Source organism: Taurulus bubalis (assembly GCF_910589615.1).
Source record: "Taurulus bubalis genome assembly, chromosome: 20".
Classification (NCBI taxonomy): Eukaryota; Metazoa; Chordata; class Actinopteri; order Perciformes; family Cottidae; genus Taurulus; species Taurulus bubalis.
The window spans coordinates 13,874,561-13,896,977 of NC_136608.1; the positions used below are offsets into that span (position 1 = coordinate 13,874,561).

At 46.7% G+C, this 22,417-nt stretch overlaps 1 protein-coding gene across 1 annotated transcript in view; it reads left to right on the top strand.

Moving 5' to 3' along the window:
• magi2a (membrane associated guanylate kinase, WW and PDZ domain containing 2a) overlaps nt 1-22,417 on the top strand; it is a gene marked incomplete at its 5' end in the record, with an annotated part of 181,374 nt that overhangs the window by 44,043 nt on the left and 114,914 nt on the right. The window contains one exon of the mRNA XM_079236290.1: nt 11,972-12,088. Coding sequence (XP_079092416.1) covers nt 11,972-12,088 — 117 coding nt within the window. The remainder of the gene's footprint in view (nt 1-11,971; nt 12,089-22,417) is intronic.

Below are 22,417 nucleotides of genomic sequence, written 5' to 3' on the forward strand. Positions count from 1 at the left end.
ACAAATAAAGTATTTTTGTGGGACACACTGCATAAAGTTTGTGATTTTATTAGGATTTTTTTACGAGCATTACAATACAGTGGTCCCTCGTTTATCGCGGGGGATACGTTCTAAAAATAACCCGTAATAGACGAAATCCGTGAAGTAATCAGCTTTATTTTTTACAATTATTTTACATGTTTTAAGGCGGTAAAACCCTTAAACACACACTTTTATACACTTTTCTCAGACAGGCCATTAACATTTTCTCACATTTCTCTCTTATTTAAACACTCTCAAAGTTCAAACTTTCGCAGATTAAAAAAAATAAGTATATTAGTTACAATATTAGTGAATGAGACCAAAGATTAAAACGATGGTCTTGTTGCGGACAGTTACAACTAGTGATGGCGAGATGAAGCTTCCTGAAGCATTGAAGCTTTCCATCCAATTGGTTCGCTCATGTACCGGAGCTTCATGGAGCTTCATTTGCTCTACTGCGCCACCAAGTGGACAATAGATGTAAAACAGGCAGAGTGATCATAACGACACCATGGCTTTGGTGTGTGAAGCTTTAAATGGAATAAATTATGTTTGTGACGCCAACACATCAATTATTAACTTATTAATATTGTGTCTATCTTTATGATATAATGGCGGGGTCAAAATCAAAACTCGAAACAAATTGGGAGAGGGTTGTGATGTGACTGTGGGTCAGTGGTTAGAATATCTGACTTTTAGTCAGAGGATCGGTGTTTCAAGCCTCAGCTCCGCTTGTTGATGTGTCCAATTTTTTTAAATTAAAAATAAGAACTTTTCCACTGTGCTGGGCTTTTTGAGACTATTTCGCCTGCTTTATAAAATACCCTTTCACAGGCACACATGAAGCTGGGTACAGAGAGGAAGGGGGGAAATCCATTGAGTTTCTCTGCCTCTTATATTTCAAATCGCACGGCAAACCCACAAACTTTTCTGAATCAGTCACGTGGTACGGCCGGCTCGCGAGGCTTCGAACGTCACCGCATACGTCATCGACACAAGCCTCGATACGCGCTTCACCAAAATCTATCTGGATTACTCGACACGCGCATCGAAGCCTCGACACGAAAGGACACATCACTAGTTACAACCCTTTTCCATCCCTGTTAAAACGTATTGCTGCTGCCGTCCTTATGTTATTTTCCTCCTTCTTTATGTAACGAACCGAAGATTAATTTATTCCGTATTGGCGCCCTACAGCCGCGTAACTTCTACCTTCCTTTAGCTCGTCCAGAAGTCCAACTTTTCCTGCGATGGTTAGCATCTTCCTCTGCCTCTTGGGTGCGACCGCAGGTGCCTTTTTCGTTGCAGTTCATTTCATCGACATTATGGGTTTTTTCGGGTAGAACACTTGCAAACATACAGCACTTCAGAGTCACACTGCTAGCGATTGAACATTTATGTAAATCTGGCTAGCCGAACGCTTTCTGTACTGTACAGGAGACACTGCACGGAGGAGATCGATTGACAATGGTGTACAGTACAGTCCCTTAGCCAATCAGGACGCCGAACACAATGTGCGTTCATACTGTGCACTGTAAAAAAAACATGCAAAATTACACCAAAAAAATCTGCGAGGCCGCGAAAGGTGAACCGCGTTATAGTGAGGGACAACTGTATACCAATACAATTCATATATGATAATTACAAACGCATTTAAACATTCTCCTTGCGTCGTCACAAGCCGTGCGCTTCTCCTCTCCTGATGTTTACACAGCTCACTGGAGCTAAAGGGCTCTGCACAGTTAAATGGCTCCATAATGGGATGCAGACTCTGCCTTTTTAAAATACAAGCCTAATTAAGAAACTAAATGTTGACCTCTACTGGTCCCTTCCCTTCCAGCTCTGGGCTTCTCTGCCGCCGACCATGTCGTCTTCTCTTTGTCTCGTTTGTTTCTACGCCGCTCCGTTGTCTCGGCTTTATCCTCTCTCCTCGGCACTAATCATCGCCTCTATAAGCTCTGGGACTTCTGCGCGGGGATCCACATTTCCTTTGAATCATCGGGCGTTATAGTTATTAATACAAACATAACAAACTGCTCTCCACTCTATGCTCAGGGTGTTTCGCCTGGAGGGGTTTGAAGTCTCCGTGTGATGGATTTGTTGGAAGGAAATAGACGTATACCCAGATATACAAAACGGGGAAGTAGCCGGGTCTTAGCGATGTCTCCACTGTGATGCAAGTAAGTTGTTGTCAAGGCAACCAAACTGTTAAAGCACCACATTTGTCTGCTTGGCCTTTTTGTTTTTGTTTTTACCACTCCTGTCCACTTCATATGCCTGAGAGCATCCGTCTGTCAGTGGGGATGAATTTCTTTGTGTCTTCAAAGTGCTGCGGGCAAATGACACGTTTAGGGGGGGGGGGGCGGCCGTCTGACGGGAGATGGCGCCTCGTCATGTTAAGCGAGCACCGGCACTGTGACATTAGCATGTTGAGTGCGTGGGCCTTATTCCAGCAGTCGGGCCAAGGTGAGGCTATTTCACACTCGCTTGGACATCAAAGCTGCTCTGTGGGAGCGGCTTTGATGTGCCCGCTGTGTCGGCAATGTCTTCCCTGCTTGAGATTCCTCGCTGGGCAGTCTGCTGAACTCCCCTTATCTGACTAACACCTCTTTAACTCTCAATGCCCTCTCCTTTAGCGTCCCACCCGTGGCTCTTTTTCTTGGGCCATGTCCACACGGCTAGGTTTCCATTTTAAAAACGCACATCTTTTGCTACTTTTAGACGAGCGCCGATAACGGAGGAAAATACTTTTGCTAAATGTTCATCAACACACACACTTTATCAACTGACTGTTCCTGCAGCTTCAATCCAGCCTACTGCATCTTGTGCTGCCAAGAGCAGCTCACAAGTGTCAGACATGCGCGTATGTGATGGCAGGACTTTGATAAACCTGATCTGGCTAGTCGGTCTAAACACCATTCCAGCCGACTGTATCAAGCAAACAAAGCCATTCCAGTTGCTCTGTGAAATTGCTGACACTACAAATGAATAAATAGATAACCCCAGTTGAGGGTTATTATGTTTCTTCTACAAATATAGACATGTGGAAAAGGAGTGAGAAAATATCCTGAAAGTGAAGAAATGTGTGAGGGGAAATTAAAAAGAATTAGCAGAAATGACTCAAAAGGAGGAGATAGGAGGGACAAGTCAGGGGAACATCGTCACACAGACGTCCTCGGTCAACTTGAGTGTCTTTCAGAGGCAGCCACAGCTTCAGAGCTAGAGTAAAGGTATCGTATGAAAAAAGAAAAGGACCGTATTGGTACAAATAATGTCATGCTAGGAAAAAACTGGCAATGCCATATTCACAGGGGTCCCTCACCTCAAGATATGTGAATGAAAATGGATTATTTGGGTACCCATGAGTCCCCTTTACAGACACGTCCACTTTATGCCAATCTCATGCAGTTTGGGGAAAACCTAATGCAGGTTTTTGCATGTGTTATTTTCACTATAATTGTTATTAGATTTGCATGAATTGCGTATGAATTGAGTGACTGTAAAACCAAGACTTGTGTGGATGCAATGAGCCCAACTGTATTCATGTGGATGGTGTTTGTCCCCATAGTAGCCAATTCATTGTACTGAGACATTGTAAAACTCAGTAGTGTAAAACTGTGTGAAATGACCTGTTGTGACTTTTATGATAATTCTGGGCTCATGAACCTTTACAGAGTATGGCTTTCAGGTGTATTGACAAGGAAGAGGTTGCTGAGCAGTTTCTAGAACGGAAGTGATCGCCGAACAATGAGATTCTTGCAAAACTCTCCAGATTTCATACGCATTTCAGACCAAATCACAACCTGGATTTACCTGTGGAGTTCTTTAGGTTTTGGTGTCTTCATGTGGCATTTCGTGAAGGGCGTTTTGACTATTTTTGACTCGAGGGTTAAAAAATTGCTACATTTTGCACCTCAAAAAATGTTGAACGATTGGTATCAACCCCAGAATTGCTTTCACAACTTATGAGACATAAGTAGACAAGCGAATGGCATCATATTCACAATTAGTCTTCAGGTTCCCAGCTTTCAGATGGTGGACACTGTCCACCCCCCCACCCTAAATATAACAAACTATATCTATCGAACAGAGAGGTGGCGTGGAAGAGGTTAATTATATTTGATGCATTAATGGTAGTTGCAGTAAAAGATGGGTAATAAGGAGTGAATCTATGAATTGAGATAACAGTCAGTTAATGCTGGCACTGAAGAAGTAGTGAATGACCTAATTAACTAAAGAACTGTAACTGTAACTAAAGAGGTGTTAATTGCCTCATGCTTCTCACTCACATTTTATCATCCTATCCTGGTCCCGGGGTTGCTTATTAAAACCACATTTGGCTAATGAGAAGCTAACATCAGCGTAGTGTTGAGCAGTGCAGTAGAAACCTGCACATTTGGCACAATCTCACACCTTTTTATAGTTTGTTGTAACTTACTATGCGCCGTCAATTCCGTGAATACCCAAATGAATACAGATTAGGAAGAAATGCTGTGGAGATCAAGTTTTCTTGGAGCTGTGGTGTCTGCTGGTCGGTCTGCTGCCCCACCGGCGGTGACCCCTTTTACAATATGTCGTAACCATTTCCAAAGTAGCGAGGTTAGGTATTACCTTTTTTACGGTGGAAAATAGCAGCAGTGACTGTGGAATTTGCCATATCCAGTTTGAAAGAGGAGTTCAAATGTGCAACGGTAAGGTCAGTGTGTGTGAATTGGAGTCTCAATGGTAGCCGTTACACATGAGGATATTGTAGGTACGGTGCAACGTGGGCTTCAGGGCGTCTTTAATGCCGTGTTCACACCGGACGCGACGCGAATTTGCGGCGCGATCAGTTTACATGTAAAGTCAATCCACAGACGCGCTGCGGCGCGAATTGGCGAATTTGCGGCGAGATAGACGCATTGGAGGCGGCGCGAACAGAACGTTTGACCTGGGGCGAGCAAAGCGAAGGACGCGGCGTGAATTTGCGTGAGTTGAATTATCCCAACTCTGGCGGAGAAATCGCGTGATGCAAAGTTGCGGCAGCCAATCAGCGTTGAGAATCAGCGTTGAGAAGCTCCGCCCGTCACCAACGCCGTCTCCCCGTTTCTGAATGAAACTGCTGCTGCTCCGCCTGAACCAGCGCTGACAGCGGCTTCATTGAGACGCTGTTGTGGGACTACGGATAATAGTATGAACCCAGACACCATGGAGTTTGATGTTCCGACATATGTGGAGTTTACACAACAAGTATAAAGCAGAACTAGTGGTTATTTATTCCATGGTCGATAGCGGAAATGAAAGCTTCGTCGCTTATCTCTCACAGAGGCAAGCAACAGAGCTAAGCCACGCCCCTTTGGTCGCGCCGCGAATTCGCGTTTGGTGTGAACACCCTCTTTCTACTCGCGCGAGTAAACTTCCGCGGTGGACGCGGCGCCGCAAATTCGCGTCGCGTCCGGTGTGAACACGGCATAAGGGTCAAGTGGTAGCAGAGGCCAAGTATAGGCAGCAAGATGAGCAGAGACCGTCTCTCAGTAGGCTTCATGTTGGAGGTGAAGCCCTGAGCTCACTCCCAAGGGCTCTTTGTGCTCAGGCATTGCTTCTCTTCGGTGTGTAAAACAGGCCTTTCTCCAGGGTGATATACCTGGAGACATAACCTGAGTGCTGGAGTACTTAGCAGCAGCAGCAGCAGCAGCCGCCAGTGGCTTTACAGGATAGTCAGTGGTGTCTATAATGTGAGTTCCTGGATATTAAATGTTTATTTGCAGTTGTCCCCGTATAAAATACATTTATATATCATTTTGTTTTTAAGTAATCCCCTCTCACACTTTTCCAGGACACTTCTATAAATAATTGTACTTACTGAATTTAAAGGATTTGCTTTCATCAGGGGTGGCAGACAAGTTCTCAGATGTTTTGTTGTGTTTTACAGATTTCGGTTTGCCGCAGTTGCAAGTGTGTTTTCCCGCGAAGACACCCGTCACAGTTTTGTCGAGAGTTGGAGGAGGCGCGAAATTCGACGTAGGCAGCCACCTCGTAATTCTTTATGTGGTTAAAAAAAAACACAAAGGGTATCCTCACCCAGCCTTTGGCACATATCACGGCGTGTATTGATGAATACCACACTCTGTGGATTGATCTTCTTCAGACATCCATCCTTAACAAAACCATATTGAGCTTTTATTGGCCACAGCTTTCCTCTGGGCCGTATCGCACACATACAGGCTCGCGGGGGGAAATCCCTTCCCAGCATGAGCAGTACTCAGTGCCACAGTGTTTCCTACGACATGCGTACTCTCATGAAAGCCCCGGTGGTTGGAGCATCAGGGTTCGTCCAGCAGCTGGTGCGCTCCCACTAGTGAACCTTGTGTGATCACACGCTTTTATGTGAAAGCAGGTTCAAATTAAGTTCCGCCAGCTAACCTGGATCCAGCAAATACAGATGTCGGGACGGTAAACTTGACGACTGTGCCCTTATAGTCCCATTCCTCATGTTCATTCACCTGTACGTACAGCAGTTGGGACAGAAATGACATCAGAAAACAACATTTCATGCAGAAAGAGGGATTGGATCCCTTTTCCAAATGGCCAATCTGAACACCGGATGGGTATATATGTGTTTGAACGCCGGTCTGCTCTCCCGTGTTGTTCCCCATCAATCTGCAGCTTAGCGCGTCAAGAATTCCATTTAACAGCGGCGCTCGTTCCCGGGGCGAAAATGGACCGGGCCAGGAGACGGATTCTGCACTTCAGAAAACAGGCGCGCTGCTGAGTGAATTAGTGAATTTCCATGGCGATGTGCGAACTGGAGATGGTCGGCATTAAAGCGACAGAAGGAAGGCGAGCTACGTAATCACCTGTGGGGCTCGGACAGCTGCAGAGACTGTGTGTGTGTGTGTGTGTGTGTGTGTGTGTGTGTCTGTGTCTGAAAGCCTGTTGTTTTTTATGGATTCCAGCACTTTCACCACAGAGTTGTTGGCATCATACTCGTCAGTTGAGGACTAATCAACAAAGCACTGTGTGTGTGTGTGTGTGTGTGTGTGTGTGTGTGTGTGTGTGTGTGTGTGTGTGTGTGTGTGTGTGTGTGTGTGTGTGTGTGTGTGTGGTGAAACTGGCGAGGTTGTAAGCCCATCCTGATCTTTTAATGAGTCTGATTATCCAAACAGCTGTCTGGTGGCCCTCCCCCTGATTTTAAATGCGCACACACACACACACACACACACACACACAGCATGATAATGCTACATAGTGACTGCCGCTGTGTGTGATACATTTTGATGCCGGCGCTCCGAGCTCCGGCTCATGGCGGCACACCCTCCACGCTGGAATTGAGAAAGTATTCCGAAACGAACTCTTTGAAGACTAAACTGTCACGATGCCGCTGAAGTCTTTGTTTCACATTCTGTGTGTTTTTATCTGCACACACGAATAAAAAAAAAAAAAATGCCATGCATAATTCACCAGACACGCAAACATAATTTACATTGACACAAGCAGATGAATAGGAGGAACATAAGGCCGTGCGTTAAGAACTGCCATCTCTGTAAAGTCGAGTGCCGCTCCATCCGTCTCCCCTCGCAGGAGGAGATGCTCCGCTAGTTTGTGCCAGAGTCTGAGGCAGTGCAGCACCTCGATCCCCCCGAGGAACCAGCTGCTCTCTTTTCTTTTTGTGTGTGTGTGTGTGTGTGTTCTTTTTTTTTCTGACTCTCCACAGGCTGTTCCCTCCAACTCTCCCGGCCTCACAGGGGAATTACATGACACCTGCTGAGCTTAGATGCTGGATGCTCCCGCTGTACATGGCAACACTGATTCTCGTCCAACCATCTGTTTAGGAAGCCGTTATCATGGTAGCTTCCCAAACGAAGTGAGTGGACGAGTCGTTTTTCCCGCGGAGGCAACGGATGCGCGGGATTGTCCACGCCGTCGGGATCGTTGTCGCGCTCCGCTGATTGGCTCAGTGGATTTTCCTGAGGCTCTGTCAATTCGCAGCCTCGGCGGTCCCTTCCCTCCACGCTCTAACCCCCCCGTCGGCAGCGGTGTTACATATCAGTGGTGTCACGATAGCGCCGCGAGAACTGATGAGGAACAAACCCAAGAGCGAGCGTCACATTCGTTTCAATGACCTCCTTCGCTCTGATACGCCTGACTGACTCCAGACCAGTGGGTTCTGCTGCTGGGATCAGACTCTTGCGCTGATGTATTGGCACACACACACACACACATACACCTATTTTTTGAAAACATTACCAATTATCGGTTCATATTGAGAGCTGCTCATTCTGACATACGTCAACTCTGATGGTTGAAGTTTGAATGAATCTGATTTATTCGGGACCGATGACTGAACCAAGGGTGCTCGGAGGCTTGCGGTGCTGCGAAGATTCAGGTCTGTGAGATTTGTTCAGACGGTGAAAAAGACACGTGAAGAGTGAGATGGCGGCGGAGGAGAAGCACAATTGGTGACGCTCGTCATTCAAATCCCAAATATGAAGGCGCCTGTCTTTCTCCCAAGTTCACAGTCAATATCGCAGGTAAAGTTTGGGAAAAGTTAAACTCGCGTTTTTCATGCATTTAATTTTTCAAAGTTGTATGTTATATAATTTCAATAAAATCCAATTTAGCCCTATTCTTTGATTTAAAATGTAATTGACCTACCCGTTTGGGACTTAAATGTTTTTCAGTATTAACTGGAAAAGGTTTGGGAACCTCAGAAGCACAGAAATGTGCTGCTGTCCTGTTAATATGAGTGAAAATACCGGTTTTCTGCTGGCCACTTTATTAGGTACACCCGTTCGATGGCTCGTTGAAACACGCGTCTAATCAACAGCTCAATGCATTTAGATAGAGTCCGTCTGCTGAAGTTCAAAGCCAAGCATCAGCATGGGGAAGGAATTCCACATGGATGTTGGTGCCAGCCGGGCTGGTTTGGGTCTTTTTTTTTTTAAAAAGAAACTGCTGATCTGCTGGGATTCTCACTCCCAGCCACCACAATGAGGTCACGCTCCAGAAATGGCCTCCGCAATCGCCAGATCTCAATCTGACGGAGCAAACTTTGGGCTGTGGTGGAACGGGAGATTTGCATCATAGATGTGCAGCAACTGCGTGACGCTGTCATCTCAGTCTGGACCAAAATCTCTGACGAATGTTTCCAGCAGTCTTTTGTATCCATGCCATGAAGAAAGGCGGTCCAACCCAGGACGAAGGTGTACCTGAATAAGTCTCTCTCTCTCTCTCTCTCTCTCTCTACTCAGACTTCTCACCACACATCTTATGACGATGACAAACTTTTTCCTGTGTTTTCTATCGCTCTAAATCCTGATGTAACACCCAGAAAATCTGACATTTTCTCTGTTCCATTGCGATGTAGATGGCTTGGAGAAAAAAAAACAAGCTGTGTGTTTGGACTCGCAATTGTCTGCACAAGCACACAAGTGAAGGAAATAAATAGATGTCATTACCGAAGGAGGAGAAGAGAAGAGGGAGAAGAAATGGAAAGATTGCATCACCGGAATGGGCAAAACTTGCAACAGAGAAGAAGTTGCCGGAAAGTCAACAAACCGCAACCTAATTAGTAGGAATGCTGTTGCTCTCCGGAGTGAGACGGTGTTAAATTCCCCCCACGTGGTTGTTGACAGTGGAGGAAGGTCAGATCCAGGCCATGTGGACGCAATAACGGCGAGAGGAGGGGGGCGGTATGTGTGTGTGGGGGGGGGGGGGGGGGGTGACTTTGAATCTGGAGAGAGGCATGTAAAGCAGATGCAGTGCCCCGCGCTGCAGATGGGGGGCATTGTAGGACCTGAGAATCTGGAGGGATCAAAGAGAGAGAGAGGAAAAAAAAGGGATCTCTGTGAGATTGGTCCCCACCGCCAGAGCCGCGCTTCAACGGTCGCTCTCTCCCTCACTCGCAGCAACTCACACACACACACAGTTCTCCCGTTTCCCGCTCTCTCTCTCCCCCTCTCTCTCTCTCACACACACACTCTCTCATTTGCCTCGGTGTCTCTCAGTCACTCGTTCTTCCGCTCTCTCCTGTTTCATCCCCTCCACACGGCGGAGTGCAGAGAGAGGTGAATCTTTTTTTTTTCTCCCCGGGCTGGCTGGCAGTGGCTGGATCTGGGGCAGACGGAGACGGAGACTCGGGGGACCTGAGGGACCTGAGGGACAGGACGCTACCGGGAGGGAGGGAGGGGGGGGGGAGAGATACACCGACGGCAAAGATCCGGCGCAAGATTTTCCTCCAGCGGGGATTATTTGCATCACAAAACCTGTGGAAAGAGGGATCTGACTCTGTACTGGCTGCTCAACCGCTGTCCGCACTAGAGGTGCCATTTAGCGTGTTAATATGTGTGTGTGTGTGTGTGTGTGTGTGTGTGTGTGCTCACCTTTTCAGGATGCAGATTCATTGGCTTAGCTTCTTTTCTCATGCAAATGTTGTAATTGGCTGGCCGTGCTGCTCCACGTCTCCTTTGACAGAGACACAGACAGAGCCGTCCCCTGTAATTCAGGTTTGCATGATTATAATGCAGCTCCGCGAATTAGTTCGGCTCTGATGGATTAAGGCATGATGATGATGGCGCGCGCGCGCGCGTGTGTGTGTGTGTGTGTGTGTGTGCATTCCACACGACAGAAGAACCATAATGTGCTAAATAATAAATCTCCCCAATATGATGGGGGGGAACTTCCAAACTAGGTTATTATTATTATTATTTTCTTTAATAAATCTGCCTCTCCGTCCATTTCATCCACCTTCTGTCTGAGCGCTTTCACAGTCCATCGTCTCTCTGGAGATGCGTCCGTGTTGCACACGTGCGCGCTACACGTATGCTCTCCCAGCATACGTGAGGGAAAAAGATGAGTGTGTGTGTGTGTGTGTGTGTGTGTGTGTGTGTGTGTGTGTGCGGGGAGGGCTAAATGCTATGTGGCACCGCGCCAAGTTGCCGCTTTGAAGAGGATGCTGAAGGTGAGACGAATGTCTTCTCGGCGCGTGCATCCACTCCGTCTGTCTCTCCGCTTCCCTTCTCTGCAGAGGAGAAGCGAGGAGGACGAGTGTGTTGGTTAGAGCGGCACCGCGAGGAAGGAATCCCTTAAGTAACGTCAGTCGAAGCCCCTTCCTCCCCGCCGCTCATCCGACCCGTCCTGCCTCCATTTGATATGTGATTGTGTGAGTGTGAGGCAGACAGATGGAGTGTTTGTTTGGGGAAGGAGGGGTGGAGTTGACGCTTGCTTTCTCTGCCCCCTTTATTTTCCTCCCCCATGAGATTTTGTCCTTGCCTTCCATCTCTCCGACATTCATTTCTCTGTCGTCCCTTCCATCACTTTTTTGTACCTCCTTCTTTCATCTTCTGGCCTGCTGAGCCAGCGAGATTGACTGGTTTAAAGTGCAAGTCCGTTCACAGAACTGGGAGTGCTGTAGAGGCAGAGAGGGAAGGGAGGGAGGGAGGAGAGGACTCAGGTGAGGGAGAGGAGAATGGAAGTAAAAATAGCCCCCAGGGGAGTCCGTGGGTGATTTATATGTAGACATTTCTCCACACGTGTTTGGCCACCGCTCCAATTAACACCTGCACCAATCCGTGGCTGCGCTTGACAGATGCTGAATTCAGGGGCAGAGAGTATTCATTAGTGTTTGTTTGTGGGGATTTGGCAAAATCCAAATAGTTCGCTGTTGGTTTTTCAGTGATTTCTGGGTCATTTGTCGCCGCAGTGTTTTTCCAGCATCCTCTCCGCTCGCTGTCGAAGTTTTGGAAGCCGCACAGAAAACGGAAGCGGAGTCGAGCAATTTATTTCTGTGCAATCCGCAAACACACACCCAAGCTGTCCCCGTTTCTGATCCTGGGCTGAGTAGGTTATTTCTCCTGCAACCCATTTTCTCTAAGAAAATACAGCCTTCCATGTCAGAGTGATTGATTTGAATGGGGGGGGGGGGAGGGGGTCTGATTCTGATTACTGACTCCTGTCCCTTGTGTTCCTCCAGGGGGCGTGATAGACAAGGACCTGCGTCACTACCTCAACCTGCGCTTTCAGAAAGGCTCTGTGGACCACGAGCTGCAGCAGATCATCCGGGACAACCTCTACCTCCGCACCGTCCCCTGTGAGTTACCTTTTCCTCCACCTCCCCGCCTACCTTCACACCCGTCTCGCTTCCATGAGTGAAAGCCTTCGTGGCCCTCCTGAGGCTCCTGTGTCAAAGTCTAGTTTCAACAACCTGCCCAGCTCTACAGGAACACTGTAGTTGCTTCGTTTCATTATCGTCTGCATCGATCTCCAGTTGATGTGATGGTTCACTTTTTCTCTGTGATCTGCAGCTTCAGGTTCCATCTTTACCCATTTTCACTGCTGAAATAATTTGACATCATAGATATAGCATTCATACATATATATGTAGGCCTTTCTGTCTGCTTCTCTCTGAAATCGCCTTTTGAGTTTCCTAAAAATGTGAATATTTGCACTGCGAGTGTGGTTAGTGACAGTGTGGGCTCCACAGTAACACTGACTGCGAAGCTTGGTCAATAGCCTCTTCCGAGCAAGAAGATCTGACCGTGCTGCTTGCTTCTTGCTTCTCATTAACCCGCATCATTCTTTTAAAAAAACAAGGAGACGAGGCAGTGATGAGATGCTCTCTTTCCCTCGCTGCCATTGGCTTCGGTCCCATCCTCCGGTCCGTGGCGGTAATCAATTAAGCTGCTGTGTTGTTGGTTTAGCTGGAATCCGGCTTGTCTGGAAGTTCGATTCTCAAGAATCAAGCGTCGGCTGCAGCTCTCGGTCTCCAATTAGCCGCATTAACCGCCTCACACAGTCGAGCAGCTGAGTTGTGCAGACAATCAAAGATACGATTTGGAGGGCTTTTTAGTTCAGGAAAGCATTTCAAACCCAATTCCGACATGGGTCGTGTGTGTGTGTGTGTGTGTGTGTGTGTGTGTGTGTGTGTGTGTGTGTGTGTGTGTGGGGCCTTTATCAGTCTTATTAAGCCCCCGGTGATTATATGAGCTTAGACCTACTGATGTTTAATCCATATTCTTGTGATTGCTGTTTGCCATGTTTGCCGAACATATGCTCATCGCCATCGGTCAACAGGCTGTGATATTAAAGAGTGTCTGTTTGTGTGTGTGTGTGTGTGTGCACATGTTCTTATCTGTGTGTAGTGAGCGTTAGCGCTGCATTAGCCCAGTCGTGCCATTAGGCCCAGCTGTCTGTTGGCTAACTCTCCCCTGAATCCTTAATGGAGGAGCGTTCTTCAAGGCCAGGAGCACGCCGAATTCACTGGAGACACTTTTCCCGCCTCCCTCACTAAACCGAATACAACAGGAGAAGCTGGATGGGTGGGGTGGACTGGCGGGGGCCTATTTGTTTGCAGCAGGAACGTAATTTTCTCTGATAGCCAGTCACAGAGCCGCTGCCGGTGAGGCATTGGAGACGGAGAAAGGGCCGAACAGTAAAGAGGGAGAACAAATGGGAGAACAAATAGAGGGGGAGCGATACGAAAGGGAAAGGGGAGGAGGAGGCAGACGCACACGATGAAAGCTACAAGAGTAAATGGACTGCAGATAAACTGTTGCACAGAGAGAGAGGTTAACTGATGCATTTATGAAGCTTCAGCAATGGGCCTCAGTGCTGCCGACAGGAAGAGAGCCGGTCATGAGCGAAGCTGGGCTTTTCATATCTGACCTGATGGATGGATCTGGGATTTTGACACATTTGTGTTCCATGTGTAGTTATTTTTGCTACTCTGTCTTTCCTCCTTTTTTTATATATATATATATATATATATATATATATATATATATATATATATATATATATATATATATATATATATATATATATATATGCTGTGTCCAGGGGCTGCACAATTAATCACAATGCTGCACCTCAATTTTCCAATCACAGTAACGCACAATATTTGTTCAAGGGGAATGAAACATGTGTCAAAATACCTTTTTAGATTTAATGGTGTCATGCTGCGGAGACTTCCTGGCCTACACATTTAAAGAAACAGTGTGTAGCATTTAGGGGGACTTATTGGCAGAAATGTAATATAGTATTAATACGTATGTTTTCTTTCATGTAAAATCACCTGAAAATAAGAGTCATTGTGTTTTATTACCTTAGAATGAGCCGTTTGATGTGTTTTGGACCACAGGAACCACGGTCCAGATTTGGATCCTAGGGCAAAGATCCTGGATGACAAAAAGTCCTTTCCATTGACTCGGGAACTATGCAGGCAAAGTGTGCTGCACTGAATAACTCTCAGTGGTCAAACACAAGTCTTGACTGAAAAAGTGATGTAGCCAATGTCATGGTGGTTTGAAAACCCCAGAACACCAAACTACCATCTTGAGCAAAAGTTCCGCCTCAAACTGAACCGCAGCCGGACCTCATCTGAAAGAGATCCGTCTCGCATTGTGACTGGATAAGTGTAAGTAATAGCACTCTGTCAGCAGTTTCTCATTACTAAGAGCAAATATCTGAAAGGTCACCGACCTCCCATCAGATGTTGTCATCCAGATATAGATCCTTTGAATACCAGCTGTACCTTAGGACTATACTAAGGGCCATATGTGGAGAAACAACTTGGCGGGATGGTCTTTTTAGGAGAAAAAGATGGAGCACGCTGATAAAAAAAATGGAGGAACATAAAAAGGTACATGGATGCCCGGTGAGATCTCTGACAAGTGATACATCTTAGTTAGACGAAGGGCCGAGGGAGAAAAAGAGAATTATAAGCGATGGATGTGAAGTAGTTCATCAAAGAAATGTAAGCGTAACCCTTGAGTGGTAAAGAAGAGACCGCTTTTTTTTTTTTTTTTTTTTCCTCGGGATGAAGGCTGACGGGCAGACAGCGGGAGAGTTACTGCCACCCATACCAATGGTGGAGCGCGGACGGGGCATCTGAGGCGGTGCCAGCTCTCAGACAAATTGCCTGGTTGAAATCCAAGGTCAAAGCGTTAATAGCCTGAGCCCATGTGAAGTCAGGCCTATCGTCTGGTAATCCACACAGATTTGACGCAGGGAGACGGAGAGGATTCCGTGTGTGTGTGTGTGTGTGTGTGTAGACTAGTCGAGACGTCGAAGTGGGATACACCGGTCGAGATCGGCTGAATTATTTAGGTCGAGTTGAACTTCAAAACGCGGCAATGAAATATATAGATTTTTATAAGCTGAATTTCACAGAGTTTTCAGGGTGTGTGTGTGTGTGTGTGTGTGCTTTCATTTCAAGCCTCCAGGGCCGGGTAAATAAAATAAATAATAATAATTTGAAAACAGTTTAAAGTATTTGAACTCATTTCCCGGCGTTTGACTTAGCGTGCATGTACTTAGTGTAAAGACTTTCAGAGTAAATAACTTAAAGGCCCGGGCACATCAACTGAAAGATTAAAAACACAAGTGTCTCATGTAGTCCCCCCCTCCACCAAATACTGAATTAAATATAAATAAGCGCAGCGCCTCTGGAAATGAATATGCGATGAAAAATAAAATATACAGGTCATCAGGATTATATAAGATATTACTCAGTTGTACTTGTAGACGTGTTTCTTGTGTTCTTCTTGGTTGCCCCCTCCTCTTCCTCTTGATTCTCTCTTTCTCTCTCACACACACACACACACACACGTTGTTCTGAGCGCCGCCTGTTGGCTCTTCGGACACCTTGAAGCACTTAGAGCAGTGACTGTCTTTGACCGCCTGGCAGTAATGGAGCTGATGATGAGCTGCAGGTAAAAAAAAAAAGGTGAAGAGATGCTCTGGCAGTTTCTCTTAACCTTCTCTAAATGGCCTCACAGACCATTGAAACCAGTCTTTAACTGCTACTTAGTGCACATTATTTGCTTTTTGACATTTTATCTATGGATTGGAGGCCGTGTCCATAGCGTCCACCACCTTCTACTTTTAGCTAATTCCATGTACTCGTCGATAACAATTTAGCCAACAAAAAAAAATTCAAACGGTGATTGCCGAGAGAGAGAGGAACTGCTTCCAGTAGATCGCCCAACCACACCGGCCACCTTTCAACCTCTCGCCATGTCGGCGATGATAGCTCGGCCCAGCATGTGAAGACGGATCAGAGCGGCCCTTAAACAGAACATCCCAGTGAACACCCGCTAATGGAAACTTCAAACTTTATGAAGGGTGTGATTGGATGTTCCCACGTCTGTCTTTTAAAGCTCGCCCCTGCGTGTCTGTTGAATTGCACTCGTCAGTCCTCCCGGTTTAATGTGTGCGTTTTTCCGTGTTTGCTTTTCGCCTTTACATGCATGCATAAACAACATACGCCTCGGTAGCAGGAAGTGCTGCTGTAGACTGTGAGTTAATGGGGAGTTTGACGCCCGCGGGGCCGTTGAGTTTGTGTTAATGGCTGGGGCAACTGCGCACAATACGGATGGTGTTTACTAATGAGAGAGAGAGAGAGAGAGACAGACGCACACAAGTCCATCTGTCTATCTGCAGTTGTTGGTTTGATCGTCGCCGGGTCTCGCGGCATAGCAGGAAATATTAATCTCTGTGTGTCGTCTTGCGCTTTCTCTCCTGCTGCTCCGCTCTGCACGGCTGCTCTGTCCTTTTGTCTCCGCTTTGTCTTCTCTATCTGTTTTTTTTTTTTTTTTTGTGGGCTGCAAAATGTTTGGCTTTTGTTTTGTCGCTGCGCATTTTTTTTGACGTCACAATCGATGCCGAAACCCGTGAGATGCGCGCGTCTTCAAAGCTGAATTCTCCACGAAGCTATCGGTGTCCCCGTGACTGGCCCTATTCTCTTTCCCTCAGTTTGCCACTTAATAGTCGGATGTCTGATGGATGACTGTAATAATCAGGATAATAAAAAGACTAACAGCTCCCCTTGTGCCCCTTCATTCATTATTTAGCATCTCTGTGAGAAACCTAATAAACGGCAGAAGTGTGAGTCTCCCAAGACAGTCGGGGGGCCTCACCGCGGAGCTCTGAGCTGGGCCCCAGCGTGGAGATGAACGAGGAGCCGATTGAGGCTTTCATTAGAAGTGGAGCACTTGACTTGTGCATTGTCGGTTGTGAGAAACAATAACACCTGTTGTTTGTTTTGCATGTATATTAATGTTATGTTCCTCCCTCTGACAAAGGTGAGGCCGATCAGACAAATACCTTTCGTCAAAAGCTCTCTCTCCGTCCTCCCTCCATTTACTCTCTCTGTTCCCTTTTATCTCCCCTCACTTACTCATCGACTCATTGGAGGCCGGGTGGGGTTTCCATAGCAACTGTTTCCACCCCCCCACAACCCCCCGTCTGCGTCAAAGGCTCGACTCCTCTCAAACTCTCAGCCCACTTTCTTTTTCTTCCCCTTCCGTACCCCTCCTCTTCCTCTTCCTCTCCTCTCCTCTCTCCTCCTCCGTCTGCCTTCTTCTTCCCCGCTCTCTGCAAATGGAGACTGCAGGTCGGACGAGTGTAGAAACGCAGTGCAGCGCAGGCGCCAGGCGCCACTCGGTAGGTGGATGGGAATCGAACCCACGCCTGGTGGAGGAATTCCTCGAACTCATGAGCTCGGAATGATCAAAATCTACAAACGATCCACATGATCCCTGACTTTAAAAGAAATGTGACATGTAATATCCCATCTGCCATCACTCGTCCCGGCGAGATGTGCATGCGTGTGTGTGTGTGTGTGTGTTGGAGGTGAAGGGTCTGTTGACTGACAATGCGGGACACAGATGTGGAATACCGGGTGGCGAGCGTGACACGATGCTCGACGCGCCCTACAGACGGGACAGAGGAGAAGTGTGAAATGTGTTCCTAATTGGCCTTCATCGAACAAAGACGCTCCCCTCCCCCCGCCCTCCAAACTCCGGCCTTCCTCTGCCCTTGTCTGTCCAGTAATGGCGGCGGACAGACACATCCATCAGGTGGCCCGCCTGCGGTCTCCTCACCTCCGACGCTGTCGTGTGGAACGTCCTGCGTCATCTTCGCTATGATGATCTGATGTCTTTTGGGGAAACGACAGAGAGAGTAATATTTAATGAACAAACTTTTTTTTATTTTATTCAAGCACATTTGCAACCTGAACCCGAATGGAGCCTCTTACCGTAACTTATTCATCATTTTTTTTTTTTGGGGAATCAGAGCTGAGGCCCTGACGGCTCAGCGGCGGGATCTTAATGGAGCTCGGTTCCACTGCACCTCCCCGCGCTCCCGTGACACGCCGCAGCCCGCCGGCTTTTTCCAGAAATACATCTGTGAGGTGGTAGTGATGGGAAACGACAGCTCCCTTTTTAAGCTGGAGATAATCAAAACGCCGGATAAGAGAGTAAAAAAAAATAGAAAACAATGGACCTCGATAGCTTAGTTGTGTCCACAAGGAGTCGTCTAAGTACGTCTTACTCGCACGCTGCTGCCTGCCACCGCGGAGCCTTGGGCGCGAAGAAGAAGACATTTAGCTCTGATGATCAGAGGATCTCTTTGGGACAGCGTCTGTTGGTGCAAACCACATATTGAGCAGCGTGCGATGAATAGAAGGTGTTATGGCTCAGTCTTTGCTGGGAAAACTCTTGGTCCTCACACTTTCGCTGCACATTTTCACACCACCAACTCGTACTCGGCGTACGTCACCACAGCCATTGTGCCTCTGGACTGGACAGAAGTGGAAGCAGTCATCGAGACGTCACCCGTTGGTTTGTGGACTGCCGTTTTCGAAGCCTCGCTTTCTGCGATTTGGCCGGCGACATCTTTGGATTACAGTCGCTATGTTGGATCTTTTTTTTTTTGCAACCAGTGAACGGAAGTGACCATGTTTGGACAGAGGAGGAGACAGCGTGTACAGCTCTGGTAGGGTAGCGACCTTTCCATCACACGCATCCTCTGCTTTATGTCTATTTGACCCTAAATTGACCAAAATGTACTAAATGAACATCATATTGCATTGAAGAAGACTTGAAACTAGACATTGAGACCATAAACTCATGTTTACAATGTTTACTGAAGGAATAAATCAAGTGAGAAGTCATGTTCTCATAGACTTCAATACAATCTGACTTCAGAGGAGTCGCCCCCTAATGGCCAGTTGAGAGAATGCAGGTTTAAAGGCACCGCATTGGCTTCACGCTTCAGAACCAGAGGTTGCCGCCTGGTTCCTATCTGGGAGTGCAGTTGAACCAGCAGGTAAAAGTAATCCCATCCATTAAGTGGTCCTACAGTATTGTAGGAACTCGGCTTAAAAAAAATAAAGAAGTGGGGTTTTTCCTCTAAATGCTCGGTATCCATTTTGGCAGGACAGCAGGGAGCGGTGCAGCGCTCAAAGCGCAGTTCAGCAGCGAGCCGTGGCCTTATCTCTGGAGAGGTAAATGGAACCGCAAACCTTGGGCCATCATTTTAAACTCAGCCTTAACGCCACAAAGGAGTTCTCTCCTCCCTCTTTTAAACAATGGCACAGCAGAGATGGGAGTTTAGGGTGTTTATCAGGAGCAGCTCGAGAACCCTGGTGCATCGTGACCGATGATTCGAGAAGCCTGCTGAATGCTCGGCGGTGCCACTGGCTCCGAAAAATACGAAATGCGGAGAGGCTCTCGATTCTCACTCCTCTAAAGCCATTGCTCAGCTACGATTGGGCGATGGTTATTAGTGCCGGGACAAAGGTGAACGTCTTCGTGGTTTTTTTCAGGTCATACTCCTACAAAGAGTGAGTATTGATCTCGTGTGACATTTGAGGAGTCTCGTCTGTCAACCTCCTTCCATCGCTGTGTGCCTGTTGGTTCAGGCAATGCCAGCAGACTGAGGACACGGAGGTGTGTTTGATTTGGTCCACAGAGCAGCTCGGGGACACTTAGACCCACAGCCTTAATATTCATGTGAAGAGCCTTTGTGGCCAAAAAAAAAGCCGTTTCTTTGGCTGATTTCTGCATCTATGGCGATGCTGTGCACACACAAACACACTGAAGTATTATTCTGAATACAAATGTACTCTAGTAATGACATTATGACCAAAGGAAGGAAGTACTTAGTCACATTATCTTGTATCCAGGTCATAATCGAGATCAACAACAAATCATCAATCTGTAGAATTACTTCTGTCAGGTGTGGCAGCCGTCTCTCAGTATTTTGACCTTTAACCCCTTTGAACTCTGCAATAGAACGCCCACTTTGGTGTTTTTTTGCTTTCATATCCCTAAAAAATGGCCTAAGTAAACAATATTATATAAGTCAACGAGACATAATAATTGATTCAAGTATTTAAATTGGGTCATCTCTTTAAAAAAAAAAAGGTATTTTCATCAATTCTTTATGAATAAACACCTAAAATATCTATTTTTCCAAAACAAATCTGAATTTAGACACATGAACAAATGCATTTCAACACAACTAACATTATTTGAACTATGTAAAAAAAAAAAAATGCTCTAGCTTTTATGGTTTTCATTTGAGATTTAAACAGTGTCGTACAAACAACAACCTCACACTGCCGTTAGACTTCGTGACCTTCTTCCGAATGTGTGTGTGGTTGCAAAACCCCCCACATATTATCAATTTTAAACCTCTATGTTTAACATGCTATCATGGCATGATCATGTATATTTTCAGAATAAAAACAGATGTACTGTTGCCAATTCCAGTCATGAAATTGCATCCCTTTGTCACCGCTTCCCACCGGCCTCCCCACTGATCTGCGGTGAATGACACTCAAAGAGTGACACCGTTTCAGTCGCAGCGATTAGCAGCAGCCATCGCAGAGGCCAGAGACGAGAGAGAGCGAGGGCAGAGAATCCCCAAGGGCCCGTCTCATTAGAGACAGTTTCACTGTCACAATTCTCTAGTCTTAGCAGAATTAGGCTCCACTATCCCTCATGTTAATTACTGGGGCTGAATGAGTAATTGGCTGCTAAAGCCATGGCAGAGGAAGGGACGGAGGGAGAGAGGGAATCCAGGGTTGAAGAGATCGCACAGGAAAACATCCCTCCTCCCTGGTGAGTCTCATCAAGTCTGGTCAAATGAGCCGGGACACAGGAGGCCTTTACACACCGGGGACGTTTCCAACCCTGAGCGGCACAAAGGCACCGAGGTCCCGAACGAAGACCGATCCGTTGTCACCTTTCACAATAAAAGCCTGTAGACTGTTTACCAGATATCTCAAGTTCAATCGGGAGCGTTTGTCTCAAAAGGAAGCTCGATAACATAGCTTTTCCATTTGGTTCAATAGTTGTTCCTTTGCCTACCGTGACAGGAAAATAAACGCTTTCAAACTCTCATTTCTTCCGATATGAAAAGTTCAGATCACATTGTTCGTGTCCTAGATAGGTCACGCTTCTCTGGTGTGTAAAGGCCTCAGATGCCCAAAAAGGGCTCACCAGAGAATTCTCTTGGAAACATGAAAGCGTCCCGCAGGCCGGGGCTGATTTCCACCATCACGTCTCTGTAATATTCAAGCAGTCATTTAAGTCTGGGAGGTCTCCGCAGTCAGAGATCCAATCTGTGCCGCCGCCGCTCTCTGTGGCTTTAGGTAATGGCAAGACAAGTGCTTAGTCTGCTTAGGGAGCGTGCTCGCACACACATATCAGAGCTCTGATTCTGTTTATCCAAGCCCCTAATGAAATATTCCATCTTTGCCACATCAGTGGGACGGGGAATTGAATGTGCGGGGGAGAGAGAGAGAGAGAGAGCTACGCTATCTCAAACTGTGACCCGGTGAGCGAGGGAAAGCTATCATAATGTCGGATTGTCTGTGTCATTATTTGCCACGATCCGCCTAACTAAGCTTGACACCGCGCATATTCAATTTGGAAGGTAATGATATTACGGCAGGAAAGTGTGTACGCACTTCTCCGAAATGGCAACGCGGAGCAGTGAAGTGATTGAAACCCAACGCATGCTTCTTTTTTTTTTTCCTCCCACCGCCGCAGAGGCTCAGGTCTGGACTGGCACAGGTGCAAAGCAGCTTTCAGGAGGTTTCATAAGAAACTCGCAGGCTGTGAAAAATTAAAAACCGGCGGGCCTCGTGCTGTGTCTTTTGTTCTGAAGTGCATGGCGCAATGCAGCAAACGTCTTGGTCAAGCAACCCTCTTGAGCGGAGAGTCGACGCATCAAGTAGCTTCCCCACCAGGTGAGGCTCAATGTACACATGAAATGTCGAAGTGCTCTTTAAAGTCAATAGATTCAAGTGCGTCTCTTCACCGGTGATGCTGATGCAATCTTTCAGTGGGAACTTTTTGAAATGATTTTTTTCTCGTCTTTTACTTTGAAAAATCGTTTCATCTTTATGGTTAAGGGCCATTCCATTGAGTACCACTCAGTCTATGCATTTAGGATGCAAACTGAAGATTTGAGGTCAACAGTTGTTTGGTTTCTCCTGTTTACCGCTTCAATATCGCCGTACCAGTGTTTCATTGTGAAATTATTAATTTACATTTTCATATAGATGCATCCGTCTTCAGTGTGGCAGGTTAAACATGAACTGTAACACTTTGTTTCCTTACTA